Here is a 19,956-nt window from a genome sequence, read left to right on the forward strand (position 1 = left end):
ATAAGGTGCCAGATGGACACTGGACTTACCAGGGGGATCATGTTATCGACTGTGTAGATGCCTGAGCACTGCGCTATACACCTGAAGCTGAAGTAGAATAATATTGAATATCAACTATATATATATATATATATATATATATATATATATATATATATATATATACATAGTCACGAGATGTAAAGTACAGCATACTGAATATAGCCACTAGTATTGTAACAGCTATATACGAGGTCAGAGGGTAGTAGATTGGGGGAGAGGGGTTATCACTTTGTGAGGAGTATAAATGTCTAACTATTACATTGCTTTGTACACCTGAAACTAATTTAAAAAATATAGATATGATGTTATTTTAGTGAGCATTTGAGAGAAGTTACACAGAGGTGTGCTAGATGGCTCTTAAAACCAAACACCTCTGGTTCATCTTTTACACATTGCTAAGGTCTATTCTTTCCCATTCAGCCTGATTGTCTCCAACAGGGATTCACTGTTTTGAGCAGATTCTATTTTTACTGCCATGTAGCCTGAGGTTGGTGCTTCCTGTCTCCCTTACTCAGTTCATAATTCACATCACTGCGTAAAAAATGATCAAAGTGTCTGATGTTCAGCCAATTTGTCCATAAGATAAAGTGCTTCGTTACCCAGCCATTCAAGATTCTGCACTCTACTCTTCACTCCCGACTTTTCCTCTGACAATGCCTTCTCTGACTCTCCAAAGATTATATACCTCTCACCTTGTCTCACTATCCCTATAAACTAACCATGCTTAGTCACGACTCCAATCTTCTACTCATGCTCTATATCCCTCTGCTTTGTTTACCCAACTCTAAACTAGCATTCAAAGTAAAACTCTGGTGCTACCTTTTCTGGCTCAAATTTCTCCTTCCCATTGCAGATTTGTCACTTTAAAAAATCTTCAACATTTTCCCATTGCATGGAGGTTAATATGGAAACTCTTACTCCTTGCAAACAACGCAGTCCCACTTCTTTTTCCAGTCTGTCTCTACAAACTACTTTATACACTTGAACTCCGGGCACAGTGAATCCCTCTCTGATTCTCAGTTTCATCATGTATTTTCAGCTCTCTGTATCTTTGCATATACTTTTCCCTCCACCAGATGCGACTTGCCCTTTTATCAGACAGACAAACTCTTGCATATCCTTGAAGAATTACTTCAGGTGAACAGATGACATCATAAAATGGTGGTGTGAGGTAAGCCTCTTGAAATCTCCCCTGGAATTTACAACAAATTGAACAACTATACCTCCACAAAGGACTCCCTGCACAGCAGACAGGCAAGACGAAAAGACCCACTACTGAAATCACCTAAAGGTGGGTAAATTGCGTGAGCAGGGAGGAGGGAAGGGAGAAGTGTGGAGACGGCGCTGAGCAGGCGCAGGACGCAGACCTAGCTCGGTGCTCTGAGCTCGCTGCATCCCGGAACTACTGCAGCTGCGGGAGAGGGAAGAACTCGGACTGCTAGGGCTCGGCTTATGGCCCACAGAGCTGAGGGGACAGCATATAACACGGCTGAACGCAATGCTCACGGTAGAGACCTCGGAGCAAAGACTGAGGGAAGAAGGCTGAAAATGGTGGTTTAAGCCCTCACTGCCGAGCAGAGAACGGAAGGCACTAAGACTAGCCGCCCCTTCCCTACCCTAGCCAGAGCTTGCCCCACCCCCACCTGCCCATTGCTAAAAGTGGAACAGTGGCAGTGTCAGATCAAAAGAACAGAATATTTACAGTTCTGAGAACTGTGGATTGCAGATGTGGACTCGCAGCATAACTAATTCCAGCAAAGGGGAGGAAGCGGTGGAAGCAGGACTGGCTGTGGTGGTGGTTGCCACCATTGCTCTGGGCCACCTCTCATAACCCACCCCGCCCCTGTTCCCACCTATCTGGGCAGATCCAGGAATAAACAGAGCTGCTGAAACACACGGGCTCTGAATCTGGTGCAGGAAAAGCTTTGGAACTTCAGAAGCTCTCTACATCCCCCTATGGAGGCTGCGCTCTATGACCCAGGTGAACTTTTCACAGAGGCGAAGCCCACCTTCCAGGGAAACCCCCATTGTGTGAAAAGCCAGAATAGTGCAAAGAAAATATAACACTACAGTGTGAGAGAGACTAAAAGGCTGCAGTAAGAGATAAAATAAAACATTTTACCAACACCTACTGGAAAACAAAAGAAAGACCTCTTTCTATTAACCTGTTGCAGAATCCACTCCTGTAGATGTCTAGGAAGAGAAATAATAAATCATTAATTGCTATGAATAACCAAGGTAACAAGACAGTTCAGAAAGAAAATGAAAAGTTTCCAGAAAATGAACTTAAACACATGGAAATATGTGACTTAAATGACAGAGAATTCAAGACTGCAGTTCTTAAAAACTCAACGAGATGCAAGAAAAAACAGACAGGAAGTTGAATGAACTCAGAAACACAATCAAAGAACAAAATGAACATTTTACCAAAGAGATTAAAATTAAAAAAAAAATCAAATAGAATTTCTGGAGATTAACAACTCAATAAAAGAAATGAAGAATGAAATAGCCACCTTAAATAGTAGAGTTGACCAGATGGAGGAAAGAATCAGTGACATCGAAGATAGAAATATGGAAATGACACGGATGGAAAAAGAAAGAGACCGGAGACTTAAAAGAAATAAAAAAACTCTACAAGAACTTTCTGACTCCATCAGAAAGAGCAATACAAGAATAATGGGCATACCAGAAGGAGAAGAAAGAGAGAAGGGAACAGAGAGTATATTCAAACAGTTGATGAGATCTTCCCAAACTTGTGGAAAGAACTGGATCCTCAAATCCAAGAAGCAAATAGAACACCTACTTACCTCAACCACAACAGGCCTTCTCCAAGGCACATTGTATTGAAGCTGTCAAAAAATAATGACAAAAAAAGAATCCTCAAGGTAGTCAGGGAAAAGAAGACAGTAACCTACAAACAAAAGCCCATTAGAATATCATCAGATTTTTCAGCAGAAACTCTACAAGCCAGGAAGAAGTGAAATCAAATATTCTAACTATTGAAAGAGAAAAATTATAAGCCAAGAGTAATATATCCAGCAAAGATATCCTTTAGATATGAAGGAGGAATAAAGACCTTTCTAGACATATAGAAGCTGAGGGAATTTTCTAACACATGACCTGCATTACAAGAAATACTGAAGGGGGCTATTTGACCAGCATAAATAGGGATAATTTGTGACAACCAAAACATAAAAGGGGGGAGAGTAAAGGCCTGAACCGGAATATGGGAATGGAGAAAGTAAATATGCTGAAGAAAATGGAATACTCTAAATATGAAACTTTCTTTTACATAAACTTAATGATAACCACTCAAAAAAAAAAAATCCAGAACTGAAATATATAATGTAATACAAGCAGAAACAGAGCGAAAAATCATAGAATATCACCACATAGAAATAATAGACAACAACAAAAAGGCAAAGAAACAATGGAGACACAGTCTCAGAAAACCAAAGATAGAATGATAGGAAATCCTCACATATTAATAATCACCCTAAATGTAAATGGACTGAACTCACCAATAAAAAGGCACAGAGTGGCAGATTGGATCAAAAAACTAAACCCAACCATATGCTGTCTCCAAGAGACACATCTCAGCTAAAAGGACACACATAGACTCAAAGTGAAAGCATGGAAATTGACACTCCAAGCAAATGGAATGAAGAGAAAATCAGGTATATCCATACTGATATCAGATGAAACAGACTTCAGGATAAAAAAGGTAACAAGAGACGAAGATGAACATTTCATAACGATAAAGGGGACTATACAACAAGAAGACATAATAGTCATCAATATTTATGCCCCCAATCAGGGAGCATCGAAATATACCAAGCAACTACTAACAGAACTAAAGGGAGAAATTGACCAAAACACAATTATAGTAGGGGACTAAATACATCATTGACAGCTATGGATAGATCATCCAAACAGAAAATAAATAAAGAAATAGCAGCCATCAATGACACGTTAGATGAAATGGATATAATTGACATTTATACAGCACTTCATGCTAGAACCATACATTTTTTCTAGTGTACATGGAACATTCTCAAGGATAGGCCATATATTGGGACATAAAACTAGCCTCAGCAAATTTAAGAAAATTTAAATCATACCAAGCATATTTTCTGATCACAAGGCTTTGAAATTGGATATCAACTACAAAAAGAAATCCGGAAAAACCACAAATATGTAGAGATTAAGCAACATATTTTTAAAGAACGACCGGGTGAAAGAAGAAATAAGAGGAGAGATCAAAAGATACATTGAGGGGCGGACAGGTGGCTCAGTTGGTTAGAGCATGAGCTCTGGGCAAAGAGGCTGCCGGTTCGAGTCCCACATGGGCCAGCAAGCTGCACCCTCCACAACTAGAATGAAGTCAATGAGCTGCTGCTCAGCTCCCGGGTGGCCAGATGCCTCAGTTGGTTGGAGCGCGGGCTCTCAACCACAAGGTTGCCGGTTCGACTCCTTGACTCCCTCAAGGGATGGTGGGCTGCGCCCCCTGCAAATAAGATTGAACACGGCACCTTGAGCTGAGCTGCCGCTGAGCTCCCGGATGGCTCAGTTGGTTGGAGCATGTCCACTCAACCACAAGGTTTCTGGTTTGACTCCCGCAAGGGATGGTGGGCTGTGCTCCCTGCAACTAACAACAGCAACTGGACCTGGAGCTGAGCTGCACCCTCCACAACTAAGACTGAAAGGACAACAGCTTGACTTGGAAAAGTCTCGGAAGTACACACTGCTCCCCAATAAAGTCCTGTTCTCCTCTCCCCCCAAAAAAAGTTTTTTTAAAAAAAGATACATAGAAAAAAATGAGAATGAAAATACATCCTATCAAAATGTTTGGGATGCAGCAAAAGCAGTTTTAAGAGGGAAATTTATATCAGTACAGGTCTATCTCAAGAAACAAGAAAAATTCCACATAAAAAACCTCACATTACACCTTAAAGAACTAGAAGAAGAACAACAAATGAAACTCAAGGTCAGCAGAAGAAACGAAATAATAAAAACCAGAGCAGAACTAAATGAAATAGAGACTAAAAAGACAATAGAAAAAATTAATGTGACAAAGAGCTGGTTCTTTGAAAAGATTAATAAAATTGACAAACCCTTGGCTAGACTCACTAAGATAAAAAGAGAAAAGACACTAATAGACAAAATCAGAAATGAAAGAGGGGAAGTTATCACAGATGCCACAGAAATACAAAGGATAACCCAAGAATACTATGAAGGACTATATGCCACCAAATTCAATAACCTAGAAGAAATGCACAAGTTCTTAGGAACATATAGCCTTCCTAGGCTGAACCATGAAGAACTGGAAAATCTAAATACACCGATCACCAGTAAGGAAATTGAATCAGTTATCCGAAACCTTCCCAAAAGCAAAAGTCCGGGACCAGATGGCTTCACTAGTTAATTCTACCAAATCTTCAAAGAGGATCTAATACCTGTCCTACTCAAACTCTTCCAAAAAATTGAAGAAGAGACAGTACTCCCTAATTCATTTAATGAGGTCAACATTACCCTGATACCAAAACCTGGTAAGGATAACAAAAAAAGAAATCTATAGACCTATACCTCTGATGAACACAGATGCAAAAATCATAAACAAAATTCTAGCAAATCGAATGCAACAATGCATTAAAAAGATTATTCATCACGACCAAGTGGGGTTCATCCCAGGGGCACAAGGATGGTTCAACATATGCAAATCCATCAATGTGATACATCACATAAACAAAATAAAGGACAAAAATCATATGATTATATCAATTGATGCAGAAAAAAGCGTTTGACGAGATACAACATCCATTTGTGATTAAAACGTTTAATAAAATAGATATAGAAGGAAAACATCTTAACATAATACAGGCCAAATATGACAAACCCTCAGCTAATATCATAATTAATGGTGAAAAACTGAAGCCCTTTGCTCTACATTCAGGAACACGACAGGGCTGTCCCCTATCACCTCTTATTTTCAACATAGTGTTGGAAGTCCTCACCAGAGCTATCAGGCAAGAGAAAGAAATAAAAGAAATCCAAACTGGGAATGAAAAAGTTAAATTGTCAGTCTTTGTAGATGACATGATGCTACATATAGAAAACCCTAAAGACTCCACCAAAAAGCTATTAGAAACAATAAACGAATACAGTAAAGTTGCCAGCTACAAAATCAATGTACGAAAGTCCATTGCATTCCTATATACTAACAATGAAGTCTCAGAAAAAGAAAAAAAAATTCCTTTTGCAATTGCAACAAAAAGAATAAAATACGTAGGAATAAACTTAACCAAGGATGTGAAAGACCTGTATGCTGAAAACTATAAGACATTTTTAAAAGAAACTGAAGAAGGTACAAAGAAATGGAAAGACATTCCATCCTCATGGATTGGAAGAATCAACATAGTTAAAATGTCTGTATCACCCAAAGCAATATACAGATTTAATGCAATCCCCATCAAAATCCCAATGTCATTTTTTAAAAGAAATAGAACAAAAAAACCATCAGATTTGTATGGAACCACAAAAGACCCCGAATAGCCAAAGCAATCCTAAGAAAAAAGAACAACGCTGGAGGTATCCTACTGCCTGACTTTAGCACATACTACAGGGCAACAATAATCAAAACAGCATGGTATTGGCAGAAAAACAGACACACGACTGATGGAATAGAATTGAGAACCCAGAAATAAACCCACATAAATATGGATAGATACTTTTTGACAAAGAAGCAAAAAACATACAATGGAGAAAAAAAGCCTCTTCAATAAATGGTGCTGGGAGAATTGGAAAGCCATGTGCAAAAGAATGAAACTGGACTGCTATCTGTTACCATGTACCAAGATTAATTCAAAATGGATCAAAGACTTAAGCATAAGACCTGACACAATAAACTGCATAGAAGAAAACATAGGTACTAAACTTATGGACCTTGGGTTCAAAGAGCATTTTATGAATTTGAATCCAAAGGCAATGGAAGTAAAAGCTAAAATAAACGAATGGGACTATATGAAACTTAAAAGCTTCTGCACAGCAAAAGAAACCATCGACAAAATAAAGAGGCAACCAACTGAATGGGAGAAGATTTTTGCAAACAGTGCCTCCGATAAGGGGCTAACATCCAAAATATACAAGGAACTCATGCAACTCAACAACAAAAAACAAACAAACCAATTGAAAAATGGGCAGAGGACCTGAAGAGACATTTCTCCAAAGAGGACATACAAATGGCAAATAGACATATGAAAAAATGCTCAACATCACTAATCATCAGAGAAATCCAAATAAAAACCACAATGAGATATCACCTCACCCCGGTAAGAATGGCTATCATCAACAAGACAAATAGTAACGAGTGTTGGAGAGGCTGTGGAGAAAAAGGAACCCTCATACACTGTTGGTGGGAATGCAGACTGGTGCAGCCGCTGTGGAAGGCAGTGTGGAGGTTCCTCAAAAAATTACGAATAGAATTACCATATGACCCAGCAATCCCTCTCCTGGGTATCTACCCAGAAAATCTGAAAACATTTATACATAAAGACACATGTGCTCCAATGTTCATTGCAGCTTTGTTTACGGTGGCCAAGACATGGAAACAACCAAAGTGTCCTTCGATAGATGAATGGATAAAGAAGTTGTGGTATATATACACAATGGAATACTATTCGGTGGTAAGAAAAGATGAAATAAGATGATGTAATACAGAATTGTACACCTGAAATCTATGTAATTTTACTAACAATTGTCACCCCAATGAATTTAAAAAAAAGCTCTAGGGTCTCAAGACCTAGAAGAAGAATAAAGAAGTCTAACAGGAAAAGAAAAAAAGAAAAAAAAGAAAAGATGAAATAGTACCATTTGTCACAACATGGATGGATCTCGAAATTATAATGCTAAGCGAAATACATTGGAAAGAAAAAGTAGAGAACCATATGATTTCACTGATATGTGGTATATAAAACTGAAAACAACAAAAGGACAAGACAAACAAATGAAGGAACAAAACCTCATTGATATAGACAATAGTTTAGTGGTTAGTAGAGGATAAGGGCTCTAGAAGCGGGTAAATGGGGTCTAATATATGGTGATGGAAAGAGAACTGACTCTGGGTGGTGAACACACAATGTGATATATAGATTATGTATTACAGAATTGTACACCTGAAATTTATGTAACTTTACTAACAAATGTCTCCCCAATAAACTAATTTAAAAAAAAAGAATTATTTCAAAAATTACCTTCTCTGTGAAAACTCACTGACCTCTCCCAGGTAAAGTGCTCCATTTCAGAGTACCTTGAATCTAAATATGCTAAAACATGTGTCTCACTGTATTATAATTTTTATTTGTATGTTTGTTTTTTATACTTGATGTGAATCCCTTGCTACAAAGTACACAGCAGGATACTGTTTATACAAGAGTTGCTCAATAAATGTTTGAATGACTGCATGCTCTAACCTGTATTGGTCTCCCCATTGTCTTAACTCCAAGAGCTGTTACATTAGTCACTTTGCTAAATTACCTTGGATTGTTCTTCCACTGTTTGAAGTATGGACTGGAGTCCAGTGATGTTAAGTGCAGGTGCCCCATCACGGTACTTAACTCTTCCATTCTCAGTTTATTCATCTGTAAAATGAGGGATAATAATAACACCTCAATCAAAGTGTTATTGTGTGAAATGAGATAATGCATTAAGTGATGAGTACCATGCCTGGCTCATAGTATGTACTTGAAGTGGGTAAGAATGTCATAAAGTGTTACATCTCACATTTATGTCATTTTCCCCTAGCAGTCTCACAGGGTTGTGAAGCTTATAAGAGAACATAGATATAAAACCATGTGGCAATGCACTATACAAATGTTTATTCTATTATTACTGTCTCCCAAACTAGGTAGAAGCCTGCTTCAGTCTTCACCCCTTAAGTCTAAGTCTTCAGCAATATGCACAAAGCCTTCCCCAGCTCAGCTTCTTTCTTTTACAGCCTCCTATCATTTTCTTCTTAGCACCTATCACAAGGTTAAGCACTAAGTAGGTGCTCAATATAAACATAGTGACAACTCTAGAATTAGCAAGTCCTGTAGCTGAAAGTAAAGCCGTCTGCCTTATTTTTGCTTGATATTTGTTTTGTATAAGTTGATTTTAACATTTTGCCTTGGCCAATTACCTCCTGACATTTTGGAGATGCAGTATAATTATGTTAGGCTTAGTTCGCTTTGTGGTTGGACCATTCTGCTTTTGGCATTTATGAAAGGGAGGCAGCCTTAGCCACAGTACTACTTGTTTGTCTTACTAAATACATAAACTATGGTTATATAACTCTTGCACTGCATAATGACTAAATAAATGCTTGATTTGGGTTCTTTCTGACATTTTGGCAATTCCTATACGTGACTAAGATATGAGTTTTCCATTTAGAATTTAGGGAAAACGCTAGAATAACAACAAAAAGATAAAGCATAGGGCTTTGGACTACTGTATGGAAACACTGGCATGGTTACCATGAATCGAGCGCGGTGCACGTTCCCACAGGCTAATGAATACATCCTCGGTTTCAGGGAAGGATCTGAAGCAGCGTGGGGGGGAAGCGCACTATAGTCAGACTGGGCTATTTACCAAGAAACGAAGACTCAGTACAAACATCTGAAGAGTCACACCATCAAAGGCTCCTAAAAACCCTCAGGGTTTCAGGACGCCTACAAGGTGACAAGACTGGAGGCCGGCGGGGCGAATCCAGGGGAACAGGGGCAGGTGGGGGCGACGAGCGTGCGGCGCGCGGCGGGGCCCCGGGGTTGCAGCTCGGCGGCAGGAGCCCGAGTCGCCGGCCGGGCCCCGCCCAGCGCTCCGCCGCGCCCGGCACAGCTCCCTCGCTGGCGCCCTGCAGGCTTCCTCCGCCCCCTGGGGCTCGGGAGGCCCGAGCCTGCCGAGCCGGCGGCGCCGGGGGAAGGAGTTTCCGGCGGACTCGGAGTGGTGCCGCTTCCTGTCCCCCGCGCCGCGCCGTCTCCAGCTGCCCGTGCGGGACGCGGCTCGCCCCGGACCCCGTTCCCGTCCCCGACAACGCGCTCCATGCAATCCCGGCTCCTGCTGCTCGGGACGCCCGGCGGCCACGGCGGCCCGGCCGCGCGGCGCGTGCGGCTGCTCCTGCGGCAGGTGGTGCGGGGCCGGCCGGGCGGCGACGGGCGGCGGCCGGAGGTCAGACTGGTGCACGCCGGGGCGGGGGCCGACACAGGTAACCCCGGGACGGCCCTGCGCGCCGCCGCCCCCCTCCCGCCGCTTCGCTGCACTTGGGAAGGATCGCTGCGCGGGCGCTTAGACATGCAGGATCTAGCCTCCGCCTCGCCTCCTCTAACCGCTGCGTAACGCTGGCCGGCATTTGCGCTCTCGGGGCCCCTTTCGGTCCCCTCAGGGGTCTGGACTGAGGTTTCTGATGACCTGGAACAGTGCTGTCTCCTTCCCCCACCGCTGCGTTCACCCCCACAATTCTGACTGGGTCATGCTACACGCAAAGGGCAATGCAGCAGCCCTCCCAGGTTGTTGAAAGCCAGCCTTGACCTTGCTCTCTGCGTCCCAAGGGCCTAGACGCAGGTTTGTGCCCTGTTCCAGCCAGAGCTAGTGGCGGCTTGGAACTGTGCATTCTTGCCAAAGAACGCTTTGTGCGTGACATTGTGAATATCCACGAGCCTTTCCGAGTTTTACAGGTTTCCTTTCTCACGGGTTCCCATTTTCTGACAGCTGAAAACTACAGTTTAATTTTGTTAAAACCCCCTGACTCTACAACTGAAGTAATTGAGACCCAGAAGGAACAGTCACTTGCTGGAGATCACACAGCTAACTAGTGACTAGAATCCTGTGCTCTGATTTCTAAGCTCCGCAGTTTTTGGCTCCACTTCAATTGGTTTTAGGAATCTCTTGTCCTGTGTTGGAGTCAGAGTATTTGTGTGGTTAAGGGAAGGGATGTATGTTGTTCCTGCAATTATGGTGACTTCTAGGGTATTTGTTTATTCCTTTGTTTTTTGCTCTTTGAGTTTTTGTTTGTTTGTTGCTCTTTTGTTCTGGAAGTCAGAGGTCAAGGGTAGAAGTGTAGCATAATCTGTAACTTGGGGTTTGGAGTTAAATACCAGGTGTGACAAGTAAGTTCACGAACTCATCCTAGAAAAGGTGCTACATACCTCCTTGCTGCATACAACCACTACGGTCACCTTCAAAGTACCCTCCCTTGGGAAGCTATGCACCGATGCCAGCGCCTAGTCCACCCTTCAAAGCAATTTTGGAATTCTTTCTCTGGAATGGTTATCAGAGCTGTCCTGGTATGAGGTTGGAGCAAAAGTAATTGTGGTTTAAAAAGTTAAAAATAATTGCAAAAACCACAGTTATTTTTGTACCAACCTAATATTACTCTTGATGTCCTGAATGTCATCAAAATGTCTTCCTTTCAGTATTTCCTTTATCTTTGGGTAAAGAAAGAAGTCACTGGGGGCCAGATCAGGTGAGTAGGGAGGGTGTTCCAATCCAGTTATTTGTTTACTGGCTAAAAACTCCCTCACAGACAGTGCCATGTGAGCTGGTGCATTGTCGTGATGCAAGAGCCATAATTGTTGGCGAAAAGTTCAGGTCGTTTTCATCTAACTTTTTCATGCAGCCTTTTCAACACTTCCAAATAGTAAACTTGGTTAACTGTTTGTCTAGTTGGTACAAATTCATAATAATCCCTCTGATATCAAAAAAGGTTAGCAACATCATTGCAATGAGTTCTTGAACTGAATTGTCAGACTTCGTAGTCTGGGTTGTAGTACATTTCTGCACTGACTAGATATGGAGATTTGAGGGTAGTTTACTTAATTTTGTGTCCCAGTTTTGCAAAATGAGGATAAAGAGAGTGTATCTGATAGGGTTGTCGTGAGGCTTTAATTAGCTAATACAATCCCTGGCACATAGTAATGTGCGGTACAAGTCAGCTTCTTTATTATTCTTAGTGTATATATTTTCAATTGTGTGAAAGTCTGTTTCCTTGGCTTTAGAAGAAATGAAACCAATTCCTTTTAGGTTGAGAACTAGTAGAACGATTTGGGTAGGCAGATGGAACAGAGTTAATTCCTGTGAACTTTTTTAAAAAAGAAACGTTGTTCTTCATACATGAATACTACATGTTGATTATAAAAATAGAAATCCATATGGGTATGAAATTTGAAGGTCTGTATTTTATAGGTATTGTAAATTCTTTATATGTCTTTACTTCATAGTAGTATTGTCTTGGTTTGAGGAACAAAGAGGTTAACAGAAGTTAGCTACTGCAAAGAGTTTTCAAGAAAAATTATTGTATTGTTTCCACAGATGGAGCCTAGTGAGCTGGTTCAGTAAAAGACTCGGGTGTTGAATGGGCTCAGATAGACTGTAGATCAGGGTCAAATGAGCAACCTGGAAACGTAACTATAAACCACCAGGACTTATTTAGTGCTGTCCTTTCTTTAATGCCATTATTATCATAGGAATTCACTGTTTTAGCTTTATGACTTTTGTATGTGAAATAAATTTGTTAATAGAAATATTTAAAAATACTTTTTTTGTACAAGAAATCTATGTTTAATGGAGAAAAGCAAAAAATACAGACAAATCCCCTAAAACATAATCCTCACACACAAATTTATAATTGTCAACTTTTTGGTGTTAATTCCATCAGATTTTATAATATATATAATATTTATTTATTTATACAAACATATTTCGTTTTTTAAAATATGGGGTTCCTGTGTGTTTTATAACTTATTCTCACTTAGCCGTTATTGTGAACGTATGAACATAGTGATAAATATTGCTAAACGTGATTATTTTAAATAAGTATTAAGTTCATGTATTTACCTATATAAGATTTTGTTTACCAATTTCCCTTTGTTGATTATTCAGGTTGTCTATTTTTGAATATATAAACAATGCAATAAATACCTGTCTCTAAGCACTTTTGTGATTTGAAGAGTATATCCCTGGGCTACAACAGAATTGGTGACTTGGGGGAGGGTAAATATACAACTGTGGCTTCAACTGAGAAATATGGTGTAAAGGGAAAAACTATGCTATGGTTCAGTTTTCGCACTGTATTTACTAGGTGTTAACTTTGGGGAAATTATTAACTACTTTGAACCTGCAGCTCACTATTTTGACCCTGAGGACACTGTGACCCTGTTGTATATTGAAGAGCTTAGCAGTAAAGTCCCAGAACAATTAACCTAATAAATCACTGGGAAAACCTGTATTAGAGACACGCAGATCAACATGAAAATTGCTGATATATTTGGTTTTCTCTTTGGTCTAAGTTTTGTATTACAAAAAAAAAAAAAGAGGTGACATTTAACCAGGGGTGATTCCCCTCCTGCAGGGAACATTGGGCAATATCTGAAGACATTTTTGGTTGTCATAACTAGGGGGGAGGGGTACTAGTTACTAGTATCTAGTGGGTGGAGGCCAGGGATACCACTAAACATTTTACAGTACACAGCCCAGCCCCACAACAAAGAATTATCCTGCCCCAATGTCAGTGATGCTGCCGCTGGAAAACCCTGAACTAAAGCAGCGTCTTTGTCAAAGCTACAAGACAGTGAATTGTGAGTGCATTTCATAGAGCTGACTATCCTAAAATGTAAAAATCCCTTACAATTTGGAAGGGAATGAGAGCATTAAAAGCACCTTTTACATGGGCTACCACAGATGTGTCTAAGATGCATCACTGAGAAAAGCATTTTTGAGATTGGTAAAGATCCTGACAACATAACAGCTTTGAAATATCTGAAGAATATCCGGATTTCTCATGGGTTAGCTAAGGATTAAATAACAACTATTAGTCATACAAACTTTTTAAAGAATTATTAGAAACTAACAATATAAAATAAAACTGACAATGCTGTGTACTTCTAAATTTGTTATTGGTTAAACATTGATGAAAGAATAAAATCTTTTTGGTACTCCACCGATGCTGATGGCCACAAAGGAAAACAGAGTTGTACATGATGTACTTGGTAAAATTCTAGATGGACAAAAAAGTTATTGATAGATCTTCACTCTAAAATGATGCTTTAAATAAAAGAAAAAGAAATGTACTCAGTAAAAATTGATAAAGGAATCCTTTGGCTTAATTTTTTCCTGAATGCTAATTACTTGATGAAAATTTATGAATGTAATGTTATTCTGATTAAAATGTTTGTTTTCAGAATATCCTCAGGGACAAAATGTCCTATATTCCTCTTTAAGCATGTATCTTCTTTGTACAGTAGGGATTGTTACACTTGCTGTGCCTGCCTTTACCTACAAAAATTGTATTAGTTGGCATTCATTTGGTTTTAAGTGACAGAAATGTGCACAGAAAAGCATATTATTTGGTTCTCAAAGGTGGGAGGTCCAGCGGCTTCAGGCCATGCTAGATGCAGGATATTCAGCTCGTTAGGGCTTGGGCTCTCTCTGCCTTTCTGCATGGATGGCCTCCCCACTTTCCATTCTCCATTTATTGGATCTACTTTTTGCTCTGCTGGTTTCAATGTCTGGCATGCATTTTTTTCAAGTGGCAGCAGTGATAACCTTATGGACAGCCCCAGACTTTCATGATCCTTACAATTCAGTGTCAGAAGATGAGAGAACATCTTTTCCTGTAAGCTCTGACAAAAATCCTGCAGAGAACTCTTATCAGCCAAGATCATGTGCCCATCACTAAAACATTGTGGCCGGAGGGTGGAATGTTCTGGTGAGGCTTGTGCAGGGTACTTTCTTCTGGGGGCTTCAGTGCAGGGGTAAAGGTTGGGATGAGTAGTGTAAACTCTACTCAAACCAAATGGGATGGGTTCTCCACTGGAGGGAGGAATTCTATTGACAAAAGTAAAGGGAAAAGAAAGGGCATGTAAAACAAAACGTCTGTCTACAAAAATGACCTAAACATAAAGTGAATAATGTCTAAAGCAGTCTGTACAAGATTAAGTGTTACATAGAAGGTACTATTAAGTGTTAGCTTGTATACAGAAATTATTTTTCTATAAATTTTTGGAAAATCTCCCTAAGTTAGGATTATTCCAAGTGATAAAATCAAGCCTTGTTACTTTAGATGTGGTCTTAAATTTAATTTCATTTGGAAGGTTTTTATCTTTTGGATTCTTTTTTGGGTTCTTAATTTTCAAGTACATAGTCTCCATGCCTGAATAAAGTATATAACTTAATTTATTGGTAGTAGTATTTATGTGACAGTTTGTATACTCAGGGATTTAGATTAATCTGAGTTATGTGTGGTTGCTTTTTTGCTTTATTTGTAATAAATGTGATTCAATGTTAAGCAGTATATTCCATAACAATTTGTACTTTTTAAAATTAACAACTTGTACTTTTAAATTGTATTCTAGTTATTTAACACTTTCCATTATGAGTAGTTTATTAACTAAAATCTTTTTTGAAAATGATTGCACTTAACCAGAATAGTTTATTTGAAGAAAGGCATACATTAGTTTCTTCTGCCTAAGTTATGTTATCTGTTGTTATAAGTATCTTCATTCCTCTTTAGATTAATACTTATTTAAATGAATTAATAGTTCATTTAAACAAGTTCTTTACAAACGGCTTGACTTCTGAGCATATTGAAAGGTGGGCTGTGCTCAAAGATTGTAGGAAATCATGAACCAGATCTTAAAATAATAATTAAGAAAACAAAATTTAATTTAAAACTATAATCACTTATTTTTTTATTCATTTATCAAACATTTATTGAATACCTGCTTGGTTTGAGGTATTGTTTTTGGCACAAAGGTGATTAAAATGTAGGCCCTGCCCACAAAATACTGTCGTCTTACAGACTGAGCAGTGATCTAAAAACATTTTTTTCACTTACCTCCTAAAAGGATTTTGCAAATATGTGTCCCTTTGAACATTTTTAGATTGATATCTGCAAGTTTTCCAGACATGAATAAATAGTTGCGGAGCATGATGTTTCCAGTGTAATGTAAATATTGACATTTAAAACAAGAATTGTTACAATCTCTTTAAAGTATAGCTTTTAAATGGAATCAGAGTAGCTTAGTAATTTATTAGCTAGGATCTCTATTTTGAAAATAGATAAAAAGCTCTTTTGTAACTGTTGGAAAATTTACATTGTTGCTTTATTGCCTTGAAATTGTATTTCTATTATACTTACTCCTCATAATTGTATCTTAATATATTTTTATTCCTGAAAGTTTTATTTTTATTATACTTTTCTGTAACAAAAAAGTCTAAATGTTAAAATGTTTCTATCATTACAATTATTAGAACACATTGTTCCAAATATTCATAAAGACTAAAATTTTGTGGAAAAATACCTGTTAATGACATGAGTGGCCTTTCCCCCAGTTGAATATTAATTAGTATAATTAATATTCCCTAGTTGAATATTAATGATTGTGAAAATGTAAATAATTTGGATGTAGTACTATCACTCAATTCTTTGTACACTTTCTAAGTTATAAGACACTAATATGTTGATTTATTGTCAAAAATGTTACTTTTTATGACCTTGTGTCAACTGACAACTTTATTACAGTCTTTTTAAAATTTTTGTAGGTAACAAAGTATCAGAAACCACTTGACTTGCAGGAAGTCACTGAATCACTCCAGTCTCATTTTATGGGTGGTTCACTAAAAAGGCTTTAGCAAAATTAACCAAATGGCTATGGTTCCTTTCTCACTTAGAGGCTGTTTTTTAATCTAATGTACTCAGAAATTGTTGGTAAAAATCCATCTTTCATTTAGCATACCTTTGCCAAAGCATATTTTTTTGAGAAAATGCTTTTACCTTATCACAGTTTAAATACTTTTTTGTTCAATTCTTAAAGTTTTCGTGAGTAACAAAGGTAGTCTGTACTGTCAACCCAATCAGCCAAATTCAACTTTGTGACAGGAAATGTATTTTTTACCTTTCAATTCAAATGAGTGTGTTAATATATATTTTAAGGAATGTTAAAAAACCACTGAAAAATAAATTATGGGACACCTTTTGTAGGCTAAACTACTAAGTGCAGTAAAGCAAAGAATAAAGGAATCTAGTGCTTACATATTTAAATTAGCTATTTCATAATATAGGATAACACGTTTTGTTCTTTATAATAAAGTAATATAATATCAGTTAAAATAAATTATATAATGAGGATTATGGTAGAAGGCATGCTATTGTTTATAAAATGTGTAATGAACTATGTATGGGTTTTAGAGAAAAATTAAAAATCATGTATAAAAGTCAGAAATACTCAGTTTCTTTCGACCTCATGATTTGTATTTAGTGAAACAAAGCTAATTAGTTCAGTGGCTACTACCCTGTTTCACTGAAAATCAGATAGGGTCTTACCTTAATTTTTGTTCCAAAAGACACATTAGAGCTTATGTTCAAGGGATGTCATCCTGAAAAATCATGCTGGGGCTTATTTTCCGGTTAGGTCTTATTTTCGGGGAAACACGGTATATAACCTTTTCACAATAAGCTTGTGAAAGTAGCACCTTATAAGATGAAGAATGACTATAATTGAACGGATATTTCATGATGATATTGGAGAATAAATTTTTAACTATCATATTGAAAGGTACACATCTGATCTGAAAGGAACATTTAAAAGTTTTCTGTGGTTTTTATCCAATGTATTGTGAAAAACCTCGTGGCTCTGAAAACTGTCTCAGTTGCATGAAAATGGATGAGCATCAACAATGTGTACTGCTTCAGGTGTTTGAGGTGCCTTCCCCCCGTACCCCCGTGAATAGCATGTTCTCAAGATAAGGATGCGAAAAACTGAAAAAATAGCTTACCTTTAAGTGTGTGCAAAGTCAGTTTTCAAAGCTTTCTTTACTTTGCGCTGAGTTCTCCCGTCTTGGATTATGTGACAGAACCGGAGGAGCTCGGAGCTATTATGGCTTGGGTTCCAGACCTCCACATTAAAGCGGGCATTGCAATGAGGCGAGTTGTGATCTTTCTGCTGGTGGAGGGTCTTGCCTTCAATTTGTAAAAAACGCAACCTCTGTGAAGCACAATAAAACGAGGTGTGCCTGACTCACCCTCACTTCCCCACTCTGCAGTGTACTGTACCTGACACAGGCCAACACAGGCCAAAATACTTTAGTCAGTTCTAAAGCTACTCCTTTAGTAGAAATATGTAAAAACAATTCCTAGACAGCTTTATTTTGATTCGAGTAGTTTTTAAAGGCGATTTCTCTTAAAACATAATTTAACATGTCCGGGTGGTCCCCGGTTCAATGCACCACACCCCATAGGAAAATAATAAGGAGAAGCGCTCCTGAAAGCGCCTTGGGAATGGAGAACCTGCAGGGCCTGTTCGCAGATCAACCTTAGGGAAGAGCACGTGGGAGTGAGGGTCTGAAAACGGATCCCTGTAAGACCGCCATGCTCTGTACCCTTGGAAGTGTTTGTGTACCCTCATCTAAGGGCCATTATTGTGGAGGAGACATAACCAATAACTAATGCAGTGTGAGAAGTGCTATTACAGAAGCAGGAGCCAGATACTAAGGTAGCAGAAAGGTGGGAATGGAGTGATCCATTGTTGGGGGAGGTGGAGGTGGTGCAAAAGTGAGGGGCGGTTCATGGGGAGGTGAGATGTTTGAGGAGTGTGACGGGCACGTGGGGTGGGAGAGTGTGGAAGGCCTCCCCGGAGGAGACAGTCGCCGAGGTCGGAGTCCAAGAGTTAGAGCTGGTTGGCGATGGCTGGACAATACAAACGGAGAACACAGAGTTCGGTTTTCTCACGTTCAAGTTGAGGTGTCTCTGGAATATCTCAAGTGTCCAGCGAGCTACTGACAAGTATGGAACGCAGGAGAGGGATATGAGCGAAAGTAGACATTTAACACGCTAGTGACACAGGGGGCAGAGTTGGGCCACTGGTATGGATTAGCTGACTCAGGAAATTGTAGCCTGGTATCTAACAGAGGATGTCCAGGTGCTCAGGGAGGCCGGCGGGCGAGTGCCCAGTCCCTGTGGGGGTCATTGTCCTCTGCCCACAGCAGGCGTTGCGGCCCTATTTCTTAGTGAGTCCAGTGTCCGTTGTGATTTCTTTGGATTTTTTGAGAAGCCTGTTGCTTGATTTCTAGATGTTTAGACTTTCAAGTTATTTTCAAATCTTTGTTATTGATTCCATTTTGATCAGAAAACATATTTGTGTATGGTTTTAATCCTTTGAAATGTATTACAACTTGCTTTTATGGTCCAGCCTATGATCTATTTTGGTGACTGTTCCATGCACAGTTAAAAAGAATAGGCCTTCTGCTATTGTTGGGTGTAGTGTTCTGTAAAGGTCATTTAGGTTGAATGGCTAATAATATTTTCACATCTTCTCAGTCCTTGCTTCTACTCTTAGCCAGCAGGTCGAAAAGCGATTATCCGCACTTCTGTATCCTTCTATTTTTGTCCTTGCTCTTCCATCAATTTACTAAGAGAGATACATTAAAATATCCAGGTATGATTTTTAGATTTGTCTGTTTCTCCTTTTGCTTATGTCAGTGTCTGGTTCGTGTTGATTCCTCCGCTCCCTCCTGGCCAGGTGACCACCATGGGTTTGCTGTGTTCCTCCTCCAAGGTCACAGCTCCTCCTAGGAAGCTTTCTCAATATGCTCGCTCACTTTGCTGGCTCTTTTCCCATGCCCCTTCAGACCTAGGGGTGGTAACGGCTTCTGTAACTGCTAGTCCCAGGGTTTACGGGCAAGAATTCCTGCCCGTTCTCAGGAATTTTTCTCGCTTTCCCATTCCCGAATCCCGAGATATAAACTGTTTTCTGCTGTCCACGATGAATCGTTCCTACAAAGTGACAGCCGATACTACCAACCACCTGGGTTCAAGGAGCTGATTTTCCCGATTTCCCGACCAACTTTTCTCAGGATTCAGGAACGGTAAAGCGAAAAAACAATTCCTGA

General features: G+C 39.3%; 1 protein-coding gene across 1 annotated transcript in view; it reads left to right on the plus strand.

Moving 5' to 3' along the window:
- Positions 1 to 10,034: 10,034 nt before the first annotated feature.
- Positions 10,035 to 19,956, plus strand: part of VWA8 (von Willebrand factor A domain containing 8) — a 299,559-nt gene continuing 289,637 nt past the window's right edge. Inside the window, exon 1 of the mRNA XM_033104113.1 lies at positions 10,035 to 10,279. Coding sequence (XP_032960004.1) covers positions 10,117 to 10,279 — 163 coding nt within the window. The 5' untranslated portion in view covers positions 10,035 to 10,116. The remainder of the gene's footprint in view (positions 10,280 to 19,956) is intronic.

The sequence above is a fragment of the Rhinolophus ferrumequinum genome, chromosome 4 (genome assembly GCF_004115265.2).
Source record: "Rhinolophus ferrumequinum isolate MPI-CBG mRhiFer1 chromosome 4, mRhiFer1_v1.p, whole genome shotgun sequence".
In the NCBI taxonomy this organism is placed as follows: Eukaryota; Metazoa; Chordata; class Mammalia; order Chiroptera; family Rhinolophidae; genus Rhinolophus; species Rhinolophus ferrumequinum.